The 18,855-nt window shown below is 43.6% G+C and overlaps 1 protein-coding gene across 1 annotated transcript; it reads left to right on the top strand.

Annotated features, from left to right (window-relative positions):
* Window positions 1-3,402: 3,402 nt before the first annotated feature.
* On the top strand, window positions 3,403-14,063 carry LOC121694336 (melatonin receptor type 1C-like). Its single transcript, XM_042074460.1, has 2 exons — window positions 3,403-3,931; window positions 12,109-14,063. Exons 1-2 carry the CDS (start codon window positions 3,733-3,735, stop codon window positions 12,972-12,974), a joined length of 1,065 nt encoding a protein of 354 aa, XP_041930394.1. The 5' UTR covers window positions 3,403-3,732; the 3' UTR covers window positions 12,975-14,063.
* The last annotated feature ends 4,792 nt before the right edge of the window (window positions 14,064-18,855 follow it).

Here is an 18,855-nt window from a genome sequence, read left to right as displayed (position 1 = left end):
TCTCCTATTTTCTGTTCAAATGGATAAAACAGCTTGTTTTATGTACAGACAATACTATCAGGGTAAACATCTATGATGCACTCTTCAAACATTAGTAATGAGATTATATGGAGGGTACAGTCCATTATGCCTTAGTTCACTTGACAATGATAAAGAAAAATATTCCAAGAAACACATAATTGTAGATACATTTTTCTTCATCATAATTTCTCTCTAAATGTCAAGCTGCAAATTTGTCTTACCATGAATATGCAGATTTGTTAATGGGTAACTGGCTTGTGGAACCATGTTTTTCTGTGTCTATGCTGCATGTTTCTGCATCAGATTTGCATGGGCAAAGATTGAAAACCATGCATACGCATGGGCATGGGTAGCAAAAATATGTTCAGTGTACTATTCTGTGGGCATGGATTGCGAAACTGTGGGTACAGATTGCGAAACTGTGCACACACATCACAAATTTGTGGGCGCTAATTGTGAATTCGAGAGTAGAGTTTACACACGGCTCTCATCTGACACCATGCAGGGGCGTCCCATAGAATGCAGTTTTATGTGAGAGAGTGTAATTTACAAATTCACAGCATGTGCTCCCCCCCCCCTCAGTTGAATCTGACTTTCAAAGTAAAGTTTCACAAATCAGTGATCTAATTATCTTCTATTATTTAACTTCATTATTTATGGTTCAATGACTAAACACAGTCCACATCCAATATAACAGTATTCATTAAATCTTGGCATTTTCAAAAAAGGCTGAGATTTAGACTATCTAACAAAAAGCCTCTGAGAACTCAAGAAATTCCAATAAATAGCAGCCATGCTCAACAGGTTAGCACACTGGGGAAGGGATGTATTGTGGCCCTGGGAAGGGAGTCTATGTGTATGAAATGCGCTAAATAAATAAACTTGACTTGACTGGGTTAAATGACATTTTATTTGGATACCCCTCCAAATGAAATCTGGGACTGGTCTCTTATCGCCGTCTGGGAAGCTGCTTCTTCTCTAGCTCCTTTGCTGGGACTCTTCCAAAATTCTAGATCACTGGAGTTCAGGACATCAGATCCAGGACATCCTTCTTGTCTCTCTGCAGACACACCTTGAACGTGATATATTTCTCAGTGGCTGCTTTCAGGATTATGGTGCAGGGCCACGTGGGAAATCACCGGTAAATTCCCCTAAGCTTGCTCTAAACGCAGCATCTCAAACAACCATTAGCAAATAGATAGCCTCGACTTGATGTGATCCCCGTGTCACGACAGGGATCGCTCTCCCCCTGATCATTTCCTTCATTAAATTAGGTTTGACATAGGCCCCTTGCATCTCTAGCATAACAAAAATAACAAAAAAAGATGAGGGGGGGGGCAGATGTGAAACCTTCTCATGCAACATTTAAAACCTTAATCCTTTTAATACACTTTTTTGAATGATTTAGGAAGAAAAGTCATTTACACCCAGCATGAAATTGACTGAAGAATTAGGTGGAAACTTTCAGGGAATGGTTATTCATGCAAATGACTGCTACCTCACCCTTAGGTCCCAGGCTAGGCTATAAAACTAATGGCAAATATGAATATTTAATTTCAGTGTCACCTTTAACAGTGTAGTTCTCAGATCTGGTCTCTCTGAGAAAGTTCTCACACTTTTCTTTTTTCAATCATTCCAAAACATGTAAAGCACTTTTTTATTTTATTTTTTATCTCTGCATGATCATGATGTGCTAATGGTGTGTGATGTTGAAAGAAATCATTGTTTTTTCTGTAGACACACCTTTGAACTGCTGAACATCAGGTCAAAGCAGACTAGGTCAAAGCAGACTAGCTTTCCTTATTCAATTCCGTTTTATGGTCAATTGCAAAAATTATCATATAGGATGGTCAAATGCTAATTGATTGGGGAAAGTTGGAAGTAATTAAGTGTGGGTTGAAAATGGAGGGGATCTATATTAGATGGTATATGCTGTACAGAAAATTATATGGATAAACTGATAGATGTCAGAAATTAGCAATTGTGGAGTCCTTGCAGTAGTCTCAAAATGTATAGTCTCAATCTAATACATCTAATAAATCTAAATAATAAACAATATTCAATCACCAGCCGTGAAATTAAAGTGTCACTGAAAAGCAGATTTTAGACCTATCAGACTCATTATACAAAAATGCTATTCTTTCGTGTTGAGTTTTTCTTCTCTCTTTCTTTCTTTCTTTCTTTCTTTCTTTTTCCCTTGATTGCTGGAACGATAATATATTTCAACCACATTTAATTCCTCTGATTGCATAAACTCCAGGAGCAATTCCTGTTCTTTAGATTTCAACACTTTTGGCGAATGGGTCACACATAATGTGACTAGACTGACCTTTAGCATCATTATATGAAGCCAGTAGGCTTAAAATACCATAGAATATGTCGGCTCTCAAATTTCATTCAGGATCATATACTGAATGCACAAATAAAATTATCTGTTAATGTTTGGCTTTTCTCTTTGGGGTAGCTTGAACAGTCATTAATGGTAAGCCACAGCTTCAGAATGACATTAAATAGCAGAATACAAAACAGACAAAAACAGACTTTGAATGACTTGAAGATTTTGAATACATTATTTTGCATTGGTTCCAAAAACGTTAAGTGTAATTTTAAAGGAGCACTACACCAAGAAGACTATTAGGTCAATGGCAGCCTTGTGTATTATCAAAATCCTTTACAAAGGCAAGTTGCCAAACAACATCGCTATTCCACTGGGAAAAGATAGAAGAGAAGGCCGCGAAGTAATTTGTATATTTCCTTAGCTTGAACTGACCATGACCCTAATTTGTATTTTAATTTGTTGCTTTTTTTCCCTCCCGTTGTCAACATCCGTTGTGAATGACCGTGGACTCCGGACAGTTGCAGGTAATCGTCTACACCACCCGGGGACGCCATCAGCATGCATAAACCATCTCACCTGACTGCGAGCGAGAACGCTATAAGCTTACTTATTTTCACCACAGTGATTGGGTAAATTGATTTGCACTTTGATAGAAACGGCTGTTGTGTTTGTTGATTATGTCCAATAATTGAACTTTAGCGTACATTCACGTAAATATGTGTGCTACTCTCAATATAAACACAGAAGACATATTTAATGAAAACAAAGCCGTGGGACAATTTTATTGGCAAGCTATTTATTGGAAACGGAATTACAATTGATCGGGAGTAATGAAAAACAAACACGTGTGTCGTGGCCACATCCTCACCCTCAGCAAGCTGTGTACACGCACCCCATGGAACGCATCGCATATCCATCTTGTCTGTGGGGCTTGAAGTTATATGGATGCAGTTGCTGTGGTGCAGGACAACTTCAGCATATGATCATGAACTACACGCCTGATCATTGCTGCGGGTATAGCGTGCGCCTCCACAGAAGGCGTTCGAGCTCCGTTTACGCACACGGTACAGTTGAGTCCTCCTGGACTGATCGGTCCATCAAGGATGCATTCATCTACAGGAGATAAGCTATTGCAACCCAAAGCAAATGACATGAGGAAAACTACTGTCCGACGACCAGGATATTGTGTTTTAGCGAGGGGCTGCGTTTAATTGATTGGCGGTTTTAATTACCAATCTCCGGAAGATGTCAGTGATGGAAATTCACCAGGGGCGAAAGTGGGGGACAGTGTTATATCATTGTAAAAGTTGTTAGCTCGCTATATAAGTTAATGTTGTGAAAATATCTACCGACGGAGACTCATTATCTTTGTTATGGATCTTGATGCAAACGTGAGCACTGGAGATTGTATGTCCCGTAGTGCGAACGAGAGCCAGAAGACCGTGCAGCCTGTGTCCCTCGGCGCGACTACAGCGCTAGCCAGCGTGCTGATCATTACTATCGTAGTTGACATAATCGGCAATCTTCTTGTAATTCTCTCCGTATTCAGGAACAAGAAGCTTCGGAATGCAGGTAAGAGACACGACACATGTTCTTAGTTTTCCACCAGTGAACTCAACACAGTGCAGAGCGGTTTGAATGTAACGTACCTGAAATCGATTTCACCCATTTAATTCTTTAATTCGTGATAAGTGGTGAGAGTATCTGATAGAGAAGTTGTACCTAGGAAGGGCTTACTGTAGCTATGCAGGTTGGTATTTTCACGATGAAATTGCATAATTAATGCTCGTGCAATTGTGAGTGATAGCAAAGGGTATATGACAGTAGGGGGACTTATCAATCCAATAATCGAGAGCCATGGCCTGTCTTCATATGTCTTCATAAACACGAAGTCCCTCCATCTGGGCCTTAGCCTTGCTTTTTACCGACTGAAATAAATCACTCATGGGGGATCAGACACTCATTCTCTCGGTGTACATCCAAGGTGAGGCAGACTTTTATGGGGGTCCCAATTTAAGTGATCCAACATGCTCGCACACACACACACACACACACACACACACACACACACACACACACATATGCACACACACACACACACACACACACACACACACACATGCAGGGCCCTAAAGGCAGAAAAACATAATCTCTGAGTATTTCCTTCCTTCTCACCTCCCCAAGATATGAAAAAATCATATTTTTTTGTTCCTTTTTTTTTTTTTTAAAGTAATTATTTTTAAGGACAATTGCTGTGCTCTTATACATTTTGCGGGCTCTTTTTTTGGTGGCCCCAGGGATTAGGGGGGTTCATCTAAGGCATACTGGACTGCACGGCCCAACTCATCACAGCTCAAGCTGCCATACATTTGGTACTCAGTCAGGCAGACGGACAACCAAATTTGTTAACAATTCCATGGTCACTCCAGAGAAAGAGGGAATGAGCAGACTGTGGTGTGTGTGTGTGTGTGTGTGTGTGTGTGTGTGTGTGTGTGTGTGTGTGTGTGTGTGTGTGTGTGTCTGCGCCTCACTGTAAGGTCACCACTCTCTCTAATGGCCTTTATGTGTTAAATATTGCATGGCCCTCCTTGGGTTTGGTGGAGGTTTTCACAGACTGTGTGTGTTTTGTTTTGTGCAGTTCTGGTGGTGTGTTTGTTTGTTTGTTTTTTTTTGTTTTTGTGGGAGAGCGGAGTCTTTTTGGAAAAAGTGAGTGTCCAGATGCTCTGTTTGTGAGTGAGTGCTTGCTCCTGTCCACCGCATCCTGGTGTCTCTGTCCTTGGGGTTTTCTTAATGTCAGCTGGGCAAGACTACGTTCCTTTACCACTGAGCAAGAGGGAAGGTAAAAGAAGGCAGTCAAGGACGGTGCTCGAACAAAACAGAGATCAAAGGATGTACCAAACAATTGGAGGACCAACAAGATTTTTTTTCACAGGTGTCTTACTTTAAGGGACATGTGACATGATTCAAATAAAAACACCACCACCAAACAAACAAACATACAAACAAACAACGAAACGATCAACATCATGAAAACATTTACATGTATTCATTTGGCAAACACGATTATCCAAAGCGACTTACAGCAATAGAATAGAATAGAAAAGGAAAAATCAGTGATATGTTTAGGCACTGGCTACTTTGCATCTACCGTGACGGTGAAATTCTTACCGGATTCCACAAATGTATTCTTCCATGGTGTCTGACTGCTGGATTAGCCTTAATAACCAATGTGATGATATTGGATTTCTTATGGATCCTATGTCTCTTGACCCAGCAGGTTAACCAGCCGGTCTGCACAGCACCTATGGCAGTCCTAATGCACAGTTATGTATCTCTGACATTATAATCCTCCTGATATATATACAGTATATATATACATACATGCACACATGCACATACAAATGTATGTATTGTGGGAGAGAGACTTCCACAGCCATGTTGTCTGACCCCACCTTATATTAAGTGTAATTCCAAGATGTGCATCTGCTCTCTGCGTGGTATTTATTTATATTTGTAAATCACATTGCTAGTGAGGAGTCTGGTTCTCTAGAGACAGCTGCAGTGTTTTTTCTGGCTGAATTAACTTAACTGCTATCTGGCTTCCCGGTGGAAGCCCCCCCAGTACTCTTAAAACTCTTTTCCCACATGGCGAAAAAGGGTTTTTGCCCTCCCCTCCTCAACCCCCCCCCCCCCCCCCCCCCCCCCACCTGCCCCCATGCATCTGTTGGCTCAGTCCATCCGTCTGGATGGGAGTCAAGCCTCTGGTCCTTGCGTAACATGTCTGTGGCCACTCCAGGTCCCCGCCGCTTGGAGTGTGGCTCTGCTCCGCACCACGCCGCGCTGCATCACTGCCTCGCTTAGCCGCGTGTTGCCGTTCTCCCGCTGTGAGCGCCTGAAGAGAGAAACAAAGGCAAGATGAGATAGAGAGCAGTGTGTGTGTCTCTGTGTGTGTCTGTGTCTGTGTGTTTGTTCAGGGTGAAAAAGAGAGATTGAGATGGAGAGCGTGTGTGAGTGTGCCTGGCGTTTGTGTGCATATGTAAACAGTTTGTGTGTGTGTGTGTGTGTGTGTGTGCATGCATTTGTATACACCCCGTCACTTGTCTCTTTCCATCTCATGGTCTTGAGGAGATGTCAGCTGTTGAAAGAGCAGGAGTAAGAGTGAGCCACATTGTTTGCTGCTCAAATGTAAAACAGACAATTCGACACACTCTCTGAACACACTGCCGCACACCGCCACATTCTGTGGCTGATTTCACTTTCATCTAAAGACTGCTCTGATGGGACAAGTGCAGTGTTAAGCAAAGTTTCTCTCACCATGATGATGAAGCAGCAGGGATGGAATACTGCACGGGCCTACCGGGCCCAGGCCCAGGGGCCCAAGGGGTCAGGGGGCCCTGAAGCTCAAGCCTTTGCATGGAATCATTGCCTCAATATCAACAAATCAGGATGTAGGCTATGAATCTGATTGAATTTAGTATTGCCCATCCCCAAAATTCACCAGAATACAGGAAATCACATCAAACAAATTAAAAAAATTCTGGGGGAGGACCCCCAACCCCCCCTTCCACATCATGACAATTAGTGGGTGGCCCTTAATACATCTGAGCCCAGGGGCCCGAAAGTTCATAAACCGCCCATGTGAAGCAGGACCCATTGTAAGACTACTTTCCAGGTCTTTGTTCCTTTAATAGGAAATTTATCTCTGGCGATGCAATTATTTATTCTATGATTGGAAATGTCAACGGTTGTAGCAAATAATGTGAGTGATGCATGTGTGTATGTTTAAACCTCTGTCTGATTATGCATATTTGTTTATGTGTGCGTGTGTGTGGATGGAGATGGGGGGGGGGGGGGGGGGGGGTTGGCTTAAGAAACCCACGCAGGGGTGGAAGCGCCCGAGGAGATGTGACATCATATTTGCTAAGGCATGCATGTAATGCCGAGAATGAAAATCCCTTAATCCCTCCTGCAGAAATCAAACTGACGTCATGGAAACCACAAAAAAAAAACATCTCTCCTGAATGAACCCTTCAGTCAATGTGCACAATTAAAAGACATCAAAAATACATGAAGGTTCTTTTTTAATTTTTTGGGTATTCCACGTGCCACAAAACCTAGAGGACTAGTAGAACTCAGCGATCTCAAAAACAGTGAATGGTGCTGCAGCTGTGACTATGTCTATTCCATTCCTACAGATGGTCGTTAATGTGGATTCCTGGATAACCCAATCTGGCATAAATGTGTTGGGTATGTCTTCCTACTGGCAGCTCAGCTGTTGTTGTGCACGGGAGCGTCCTGATGTCCTGTTGGGGAGACGGTGGATACCATGCCATCCCCCAAACCCCTGCCCACCACAGACCCCTACTGATGACGGGCTGGAGTAGCCCGCAGACCGATCGCGTGTCGGGACCTTAAGACATGCCTGGTGTCTTGCCAACAGTCAACATTTAAACTGAGCCAAATGATCTCTCTCTCATTCTCTCTGTCAGCTGTTCCCTCATCCTTTATCTAGCAACTGTGAACAGATCATCAGTCGATCTGTTGTGGAACAGACCTGCCAGACTTAGTGTTGTTAGGTTGTGTTGTGTTGCGTTATGTGATGTGTTATGTTTTTTTTTTTTTTTTTTTCTTTTCTTACTTCCGTGTGTTATTTGTTTGTGGACACCTCAGCTGTGCTGTAGGAAGCGAGTAGCGTAGCGTAGCGTAGTTAGAGTGGTAGTGTGGTATCTGATTCTTGGCCAGACAGCTTCACAGACACAGTGACAGCTCCCCATGCCTGTAGGCACCACTACTGATGTGGGCAGAGGAGCATGTGATTCTTTGGAATGCAGATTTCAGCCTACTTAGAGCGCCCGTTTTGTGTGGCAGCACCCTCTTTGATACGCAGAGATATATTTACTGTGCCATGCAAAAACGTTTGTCTTGGCGAGCGAGCCACAGGCATTGTGACAGCCAAATTGAGGGGATGGAGGAGACAAAGCTCCCCCCCCCCCCTCCACCCCACCCCAAAACGGTGGCAGAGGATACAATTTCTGATGCGAACGGTGGGTTGTTTGGGCACACAATAAATCCTGCCTTATCCTCCACATCTTTCATTAAAAATTGTCAATGAACTTCTGCTGGTGGGGTTGCTAAGAGACGCGCTCGCGATTATGCTGTCAGCACCAAGTCCGCTCCTCGGCTGCGGGTAAACTTTGACCCAGCTGTTTTTTTAATGAAGACATATTTTGCTCATTGGAAGCCAGTTATGACACATGCTATACAGCCAGTGCAATGGCCAGTGACCAGAAAAAAGAACACTGGCCTACGATTTTTACTCGAGTCATTACCTCGGTCACATGAAGCCATTAATGAGCGACAGGCAGCTAGTATATTAATCTATTTACCCATCAGGAAAACCGTTAGCAAAATGTCAGATTTTGACTATGTCCTTGTTAACCGGGATGAGACAACAATCTCTCTAGGAGTGGATGTTCCCGGCTGATGTTCCTTGAAACAACATTCCGAGTTACAATGGACTCGCCATGTCTGGGAACTGACACATTCAATTAGAGGGGAGAACATGCCTTATCTGTTATATAACTCAAACCATCTTCAACTAGCCAATGCAGGATGACACCAGGAATAATTACTGCCGATCCAGTGTTGCCTGCCTATAAGGGAAAGTTCTCACTCCAGACACTCAGTTAGAGAGAGAGAGAGAGAGGGGGATTTGGATATTGATTTTTCCTGAATACATCAAACTTATACATCTTCATTGAACATGCAGTACAGTATAGCTACATAGCTGATTTAAACCAGTCATTCAGTAAGGCGTGTGTTACCTGGTGCACTATGTAAGGGGGCGATAGTGGACCCTTGCACAATGACAGACACACAGTGGCATTAAATAATGTGGCGTTGCACAAATGTGAGCTGACAGCTCTTGCCACAGTGATGAATCAGGGAAGATAAAGGGTGAATTGGTCGTCGTTTTATCAGCTGGTTGTGGAAACAGGATTACGTCTTTTATCCTGCTGTCGGCGGAGGTCCTGGTGTATCTTGCTTAGTGTGCTGTTCACCCCACTCTTAAAGGGAGGAGGGGGTTGGACATGGGGGGGGTGGTGGGTGGGTGATCAAGTGGCTATGGGCAGACAGCGCCAGCATTTGTTCAGAAACCACAGCATATATGACCTCTGCATGCATGTAATTTATAGCGACATCTGAGATCTTGAGGTTTTCTTTGTGTGTGTGTGTGTGTGTTGGGGGGGGGGGTTGTTTTTGAACATGTGTGTCAGGATATTATGCGCCACAAGTTGTCATGAAGTAATGCAAGGCCGGCACATAGATGACAAATCTGGTAGACTATCACACATGACAGATGTTTGTGTTATGAATGCTTATCAGTGTTCCCACACAAGGCTTTGCCATGGGGAGAGTTACTGAAAAAGAGAACAGGGTTTTCCATCTCAGCTGACATAATGTTAGTCTGATTACAATGATTACTCCAATTCCCAAAAACGTTAGGTCACTGTAAAATGTAAATAAAAACAGAACCCTCCACAAAAAAAACATTTATTTAATCAAGAATAGTTCAAAGGCAATATATGTTGGGACAGAGGGATGTTTGCCACTGTGTTGCTTCACATCTTCATTTAACAACTTTCTGTAAATGTTTAGGAACTGAAAAACCAGTTACTAGAGTTTTGAGAATGAATTCTTAATATTAAAATCGTATATTTGAGAATTATTATATTATCAAATATAGATTTCAGCAGGTCAATAGTCTTAGGTCTTCTTAATCATGTTTTTCATTCCAAGATGTGACAGGCCATTTTAGCACTTGGAATCTTCTACTATTGAGCCATACTGTGTAATATGTGCAGAATGCAGTTTGGTATGGTTTTCCTGAAATATACAAGGTCTTCCCTGAAAAAAACATTTGGATGGCTGTACATGTTGCTCAAAACCTGTATACATCATTCAGCATGAATTGCCAAAAAAGATGCCCATGCCATACATACATTGACAGTGAATACATTCCCATACCGTCATAGATGCAGGCTTTTGTACCTAATAACTAATAAGTTGGATAGTCTCTCTCCTCTTTAGCCCAGATGGCGTAGAGTCAATGATTTCTAAAAAGTATGACTCATTTTTATTTGTCTAACCACCGTTTTCCACTTTATCTCAGTCCATCTTAAATGAACTTGGGCCCAGATAAAACTACAGCATTTCTGTATCATGTCTGAATATGGTTGTTTCTTTGTACGATTTAGTTTAAACTAGCATTTGTGGATGGAGCATTTCCAGCCTTTAGTTGCCTTGCCTCTGTCCTGACTTTTTTGAGAGGTGTTGCTGGCATCAAATTCAAAGTGAGCTTATATTTTCCATGAAGTATCCTTTTGCAGGATTTACGAGATTTGTAGATTATCACATTCTCTTTTCAAGTACATTTTACACAGCGTCCCAACTTTTTTTGGAATTGGGGATGTGAGGAGTGGTTACATAAGATAAATAGATTTGGGGTAATGTTGTGGGCATTCATCTGATGTACACATTTGAGGGAAGCCATGCTCTTAAAAGCACGCAAAAACACAAAACACAAGTTACATCATTTCATCATCATTTCTCTCTTTTTTCCCTCCTGCTATACTTTTCTTGCCTGAGAGACTCTAGCTCGAGTTACAAATTGTTTCCCTCAGCTGCAGAAATAATGAGACACCACACAAACAGATAATTTTCGCCAGTCCACAGGACTAGCCTTCGAACGCCCGCAGACGGCCTGGGCGAAGAAAGGAGAGGACAGGAGAGGAGATGAGCCGTGTTCTGTCTGGAGTCTGTAACGCCGCTCCACTTCATCATGAGCCACTAGATTCTCTCGAAGGCGTCTGCCACTCACAGAGCCCAGCTGTCATAGAGCTGCCCCCTTTGGTTGTTTTTTCCGCCCTGCACAGATAGCCGAGCATGGATGAAAAATATAACACAACGTAGCCAATGCGGCCCACCCTTTGTCCCAGTGAATGGAAAAGCAGCGGGAAGGTCGGAGCCAGTAATGGTGTCGGAATTCTTTCACTTTTTTATTTGCGGTTTTTATTTATTTTTTGCCACGTCTTTGCCTTGATCGTGTCAGTCAGGGGCACTGATAAGAACCCCATGTGCTGGCTTCTTATCAATTCGCAATAATTTATGGCCGATGCATATTGTGTGACAACAGAGAGCCACGGCTGGCCAAAGATTTGGATTGGATTTTGCTGCCTAGTAAATCTGTGAAGGTTGCATGCGGTGTAACTAAAATTCTTTGCCCCGACCTTGGATTTATCTACCTGAGTGAGTCGGTGTATGGCTGGGTTTCGACAAAAAACTGCCCTTTAAAGATCAGAGTTACCACTAGCCAAAGAATATGTGCTAAATTCTAACTGCATAATTATTTAATGAACTAACCTAATCTTGACCAATCCATACAGTATACAAACCAGCTGGCAAATTTGTGTAGGATGGAACCAACAGGCCAAATTAGACCAAGCAAGTCAGCGAAACACAAATACAGGTTTTAAAGTTCTCAGACACTGTGCCAGAATTCAGCTGTGGACCAAGTTGTTCAAGATGTGACAATTGATAATTACACACAACGACTTCAAAAATTTCTGAAAACTTCAAGCCCAGATATTTTCTCTACTAGCCCTGCAAATAGATAGCAAACTCAATGTCTCCACTCTTAACCTAACTGAACCTTCAAAGAGGCCTAACCCTGTGTTCCTCTCCTTCAGGCAACATCTTTGTGGTCAGCCTGTCGGTGGCGGATCTGGTGGTGGCTGTGTACCCCTACCCGCTGGTCCTGACAGCCATCTTCCACAATGACTGGATCATGGGCGACCTGCACTGCCAGGTGAGCGGCTTCATCATGGGCCTGAGCGTGATCGGCTCCATCTTCAACATCACGGCCATCGCCATCAACCGCTACTGCTACATCTGCCACAGCCTGCACTACGACCGCCTCTACACCCTCAAAAACACCTGCTGCTACCTGGGCCTCACTTGGGTGCTGACCGCCATCGCCACCGTGCCCAACTTCTTTGTGGGCTCGCTGCAGTACGACCCGCGCGTCTTCTCCTGCACGTTCGCGCAGACGGTCAGCTCCTACTACACCATCTCGGTGGTGGTGGTGCACTTCCTGATTCCGCTGCTGGTGGTGTCCTTCTGTTACCTGCGCATATGGGTGCTCGTCATCCAGGTGAAGCACCGCGTCAGGCCCGAGAACAAGCTCAAGGTCAAGCCCAGCGACCTGCGCAACTTCCTCACCATGTTCATGGTGTTCGTGCTGTTCGCCGTCTGCTGGGCGCCACTCAACTTCATCGGCCTGGCCGTGGCCATCAACCCGGCCCGCGTGGCGCCCAACATCCCCGAGTGGCTCTTCATCACCAGCTACTTCATGGCGTACTTCAACAGCTGCCTCAACGCCGTCATCTACGGGCTCCTGAACCAGAACTTTCGCAAGGAGTACAAAACGATCCTCCTGTCGCTGTGCACACCCAGGATGTTTTTGGCGGACAACTCAAGATGCGGCACAGAAGGGCTCAAAAGCAAGCCCTCACCTGCCGTCACAAACAACAACCTGGCAGAGATTCACTTGTGAGACAGAACAGTATTAACGTACCATATTTCTTCCCGCGCTGTTGACATTTGTATGGTTGTAAATGTAAAGTTGAGCATCACATTGTGCCTTTGTTTTTCTATTTTAATTAACTTAGTAAAATTGATGCTTTGACTAAGATTATTATTTATTGTGCCAAACTATGTGATCTTTTTGCGAGTGTCTGTGTTTTTAAATGGAAATGGGATATTTACCTGAAGAAGGATAATTTTTTTCCCCTCAGAGAACAATATATTATCCCTGACAAGTTTTCAGTATTACAGCATCACAAACCCAATATCAGCATTTTCTTAAAGGAAAGATCTGGAGTTAAAACAATCTAGGGTGTATTTCTGGATGATAAAGACTTCATCTGTATCATCATGAAAAGGTTTGTTTGGGAGCAAAATGACAGAGGAGTTTTGGGCTAGACCGCTGTTTGCATTAGCAACATGGTTATAGCCAGCACTGTGCAGATCTGGCTGAACATGATGCATGTTTGTATTGTAAGATTCGGCCAGATCTGATTTGATGCTTCCGGAACATGAAAAAAGGCAATGTGCTGCCTATTTTGAGCCTTGTCAGTGGTTTGATTTATTTTGATGTGGCTCCATGCCTGCTGCTACAGGCTATAAACTATTTAGTTGCTAATGAAAACAATGGTTTAGCTCAAAACTCCTCCGATTAAAAAACTCCGCCTCCCCAGGTTGTTTTAACTCCGGATCTTTCCTTTAACGGAAGAAAAGAGATCGAAAGGAGAAGAAACTGAAGAAAAAAAGCAAGACCAAACAGTGAACACTAATGCCGTTTTCAACGACATCCGAAAGCAGCAGATGGCTAGTTTTTTTTCTGCCCGTGTCACAGGGACATACTAAATCATTTTAGACCACACTTCACTGGGTCCTTGTCATTCTGGCGTGTGAACAGGAACATTAATGAGCCTCCGAACAAACAGAATCTATATCATCGGAATGCAGGTCCAGCTGGGAACACGCCCCGGCACAGGCCCAGTCCAGCCCGGCCCGCCTCACACAACTCCACAGAACTTTTTTTGTCCGTGTTGGATTCACACTGGTTACGGTGTGATTTGCATTTGCACCAATAAAAATCGACATTACTGTGGCTGGCGCACGGAATTGGTTTGTCATTTGTCCCTCTGATCATTTTTTTTTCTCAAAGGCTGACAAAACCGCCAAATATGCGTATCTCTCCAGCTGTTAAAGAGATCTAATAGGCAGAATTCTAACAAAGATGGCCAGCGTTTTCCTCCAGATGAATTCCTTCGTCTAATTGAGACCAAAGGAAGCAATGATTTGTGGGGTGCTTTGAGCTGGGGAGAACAGCGGGGGGGGGGGGGGGGGGGGGACAGAGAGCAAGAAAGAGAGTGTGTGCGTGTTTGTGCTTGTGTGTGTGTGTGTGTGAGGGTGAGGGTGTAAGGGGCTTGGACATACCGCTAAACTCATTCCAGAATGAGATGAGATGTGTTCAGGGAGGTGGGAGGTCTTCGGGGAGGTGTCAGGCATAAACGACCTTGCAGGGGGTGACCAAGAAAATGGACCAGAGGAATAAGGAGCACATCTCGTGGACAGCAATCAGAGCAGCACCCCCTCCCCCCACACACACACACACACATCCAAATACCCCCCCTACCCCCGGCCCTCCATGCCCTCAGCCTGTCACCTCATGTGTAAACACTTCTCACTCTAATGCACTCTGATCCTCCAAAGATATTGAGCCCTCGGGCCACTTTCCCAGGAGAGGCGTCCTAAGCAGGGGGCTGCGGGGAGACGCGGTCTCCTCTGGAGAAGGCTTTGTCTCCCCAGCTTTGCTTCCTCCGTGACAGCGGGCGTCACGCCGCACTGCACTACAGAAGGCCGCGCCGTACCGTTGCTGTGGTGCGTTGCGGCGCGCTGCTCTTCGCGATACAAAAACACATCGAATAACATCTCCCCGAGCCTCGAATAACATCTCCCCGAGTCTCTGCAGTTTGTGCCTTTCATCATTAAAGCGGGAAAGAAAGAAAGAAACTGCTCGCATCCCTGAAAATATGGCAGCTTGTCTACCAACTAAATTATAATTCCTATCTTTTCAGCACCTTTTCTTCCATGTGCTCGCTCTTGACAACAAATGTGTTACTTCAGGGAGCAGTTTGTAAACTTGATAGCATGATGAAAAGGCTTCAGGAAAGAAGAAGAGGAATTTAAAAGAAGAAATAGAAAAGGAATCTTCAGTCTGGAGATGGGCGTGCTAGACAAAAAGTTGGCAAGTTTAAGCTCGACTTGTCAAAGGAAAATGAGGTTCATCAGTGGCTATAGCTCTGGAGTCCGGTGACAGATGAAAAGCATACACACACACACACACACACAGGAGCTAATATGAAAACTGACAGCCAGGCAGCGCACAAACCCCACCATTCAAACGGAAATGAGAGCGGCCTCATCAATTTGCATTTGGGGGGAAGACGTATGGGAGATTGCGAGAAGAAATGCAAATTCGAAATTGCCACCGCCACAGCTGAATCGGTGCGCTCGGAATGCTATACAGCTGTAGCCACTGCATCAGTGATTGCATCGGACACTGTAAAAAATAAAGTACTGATGCTTTCATAAGGCGCATTTGAGATGTTTTTGTCACATTTGCCTTTTGCAGTTCATCTGTGTCAGTTGTGATGCATCCTTTGTGGTGTCACAATGCCATGGTCAGACAGGAGAAGGGATGAATGGCGGGTGTAAATTGGGAGAGTGGGGAGGCACTGGATCATGATTGGGACGCAGGCCAGGGCTCAGCCATTATCCTTGAGCAAATGCTGCCGTTTGAGTGTGTGAAGCATACCTATGCCATGTGCACCCCTGCTTCAACTAGTTCCTGTTCTTTTGGACCAGATTTACACTCACTCACACACACACACACACACAAACACTCTTACACACACACACACACACACACACACACACACACACACACACACACACACACACACACACACACACACACACACACACTTCTGCATCTGTCTCTCACTTTCTCTCACAAACACACCACACACGCACACACATTATCTCTCTCTCTCTCTCTCTCTCTCTCTCTCTCACACACACACACACACACACACACAGACACACACACACACATACACAAAGTAATTAATTTAGTAAAATGATTAAGAAAAGGCTCATTATCGCATAGCTTCACAGAATAGACTGCAGGCACAGAGACAATGCAAGGCAAATTAAGGTGCTAACAAATGAGAGCTTAAGTGAAAACATCCCCAAAACCAGACCAAACAAATCAAGATCAGCACATGATATTTATAGGGAAAAATGACTAGAGGGTTAAACTACATAAAAATATAAAATATAGTGTGCCATTATTGTCTATTGTGTATTGTAATAATTCCTTCCTATGATTTTCATCATATTGCAATTCTACAGTATAGTTGTGTGATGATGTTTTGCCAAAATTCACCCCATAACATGGTTCAAATCTAGTAAATAACATAAACAAGGTCAATGAAATAGGCCTACTTTACTGCAGACTTTCATCACTATTGCACATAATCGTAGACAGATTATGTTTCACAATTCTTTGGCTGCCCCTTGCTGTCCACTGTGGTGCTGCCTGATTTGTTTGCTTCTATATGTTCGCAGATTAGATTGGGCCTAGTTGATACGCAAGTTTTGACCTACATTGATCCTTTTGTACAGTAGTCTGTGGGATTCTTAATGCATTTCAGGCCTTGTCTGTCAAGTGTAATTCAAAATTTAAGGAGAAACATGCCTTCACATGTGGCTAGGTATATAAACCTTTCACTGAATTTACAGAACATGTGTTATATCATGAAATGCATTGTTTTAGAATATGGACCTACATCAGGAAATGGGATTTGGTTATATTGCACAGATCTAAGTGAGAATGACAATGATGCTGTTAGTTAATCACTTTATTGAAGCTTTTCACATGGGCCTATTAGATGAACAGTAACTATTTTTGTTTGTGTGACTTCATAGGCATTACGTATGTTGTCCCAGTGTCCCAAGCCTGTAATGGTTCAGGCATACATAAGGAGAAACGCATTGAATGAGGAATGTACCAAAAGATGCACTGCAGACTGCACAAGTGTGACAGATCTGGTGCGAACTGGTGTGATGTAGTTGAACTTTCCGATAAGTCTGGTGGGAATATAGGCCGTGGCAGTTCTGAGTGGCCCCAGGCATTTTTACCCTGCCAACAAGCCAGCACTCAATACAATATTCTGAAGTTAATCTCAAAAATTCAAATGAACTCTATGCCACCATAATGTTATATAGCTATACAAATGTTCCTGATTTTGACGCGAGGACATGACTCTAGGTTACTAATGGGTGCTAAAAAACACAAATCTAATGTGACAAGTTCAACAGCAAAGTGGTGAATTAATAACTGGCTGTTCATGTTTTGTTTCATTGGATTGTGGAGGAGAAAACCAAGCAAACTCAAACACTGGGACATGTGAAATAGATGAAAAAAGATTGTCATTAACATTTCTGTATCATGCCATCTGGGAGCAGCTGAACTAACTTTTGTATGTGTTTTTTTCTGGCAGATGGTGAAAAATATAGACATCTGGTAATGTTGGCCAATTTTCCAATACCATCTCCCTTCGAAACTGATTTAGAAGATGGTAGATTGCATCGTTTTGATGTACGTATCTGCTCCACCCAATAAGCAATTTAAAACAGCGATCAAATCAACAAAAGGAAGAAAAAACGTCATTCAAAGGAAACTCCTAGGTGATTTTCTGAGCCACAAAATATTACACATTCTAACCGCTGATTGGTTGAAATGATTTGGCAATCAGCTTAAATCAAGGTAGATAGTGGTTTTACATTCATATCTATGCACACGCCCACAGAGTGCCAAGGGAGTGAGATGGGACTGGACCCTAAATGGCAAAAATGATTACTTTTGTATATTGACTGATATTATGAGGGGAGACACTTGCTTAATAGGACAGAGAGTTCAGAGAGATTGGTTTAATGATTTCATGACTATGAATACTATTTGCTTTAAAATCAAAACAACATCATCCGTGGGGGTCATCCTGTTTGCTTAGTCTACCTGCAGAGATTTCACAGTAAACTCTAAAGTCTCATTCTTCCTTGTAAAAGGTCAACAAGTAAAAGCTAAGTCTGGATTAAAGCTTACACAATAGGACAAAGCATATGCGCCATGTTGGGTCACTTCCTCCAGCGCCCCTCAGGCAGACATTACAGCACACATTTGCTGAGGGGCGATAATATCTTTGCCAGTGGGCGCCTCAACAAGGTCAAATGAGAATGAGTCAGGCCAGAGCCCCTTTCAGATACACCCCCCCCCCCCCCGCCCCACAAACCCCAACCCTTATGACCGCCGCGCCACCGAGCGGTGCCATGGTCATCACTCAGACCGCAGGCTTGCCGCCTCCATGTCTCGGTGCGGGCACGGCATGACCAACACTAAGCATCATCATTTACATGCCACTGTCAGTGGGCAATTTCGGCTTTATGGGCATTTCATTGCGCTCATAAATCGCAAAAAAACGTAGAAACGTCAACTTGTTAGAGTGCTGCACACCTATCCCTTGGAGGAACACTGACCACGCGGCCTCATCAGCACCTTCGGTCAGCAGCTGTGTTATGTTGCAGAACGGGTGTTTTGGTTATGACCCTTTTAGGGCCAGAGTTTATGACGGGGCTCTGGACAACGATGCGTCCCTCCGTCAACAAGCCCCTTTGTGCTACTGCTAAAAGAGTCAATTGTTAAAATACACTTACCATTTCATAAATGGACCTGTCTCTGAAAGGTATGGTATTTCAAGACTCAAGTCTCAAATGGCAGCTCCCAGACGGTATAGGCTAGCCATTTT

Source organism: Alosa sapidissima, chromosome 20 (genome assembly GCF_018492685.1).
Source record: "Alosa sapidissima isolate fAloSap1 chromosome 20, fAloSap1.pri, whole genome shotgun sequence".
In the NCBI taxonomy this organism is placed as follows: domain Eukaryota; kingdom Metazoa; phylum Chordata; class Actinopteri; order Clupeiformes; family Clupeidae; genus Alosa; species Alosa sapidissima.
The sequence above is the reverse complement of the archived record's forward strand: the minus strand, read 5'-3'. Positions and strand labels throughout refer to the sequence as shown.

Bases quoted from the DNA above. Each gene is read 5' to 3' on its own strand.
- LOC121694336 (XM_042074460.1), top strand. From the start codon at position 3,733: ATGGATCTTGATGCAAACGTGAGCACTGGAGATTGTATGTCCCGTAGT. The intron at 3,932-12,108 runs GTAAGAGACACG...CCTCTCCTTCAG, and splicing joins CAAGAAGCTTCGGAATGCAG to GCAACATCTTTGTGGTCAGC.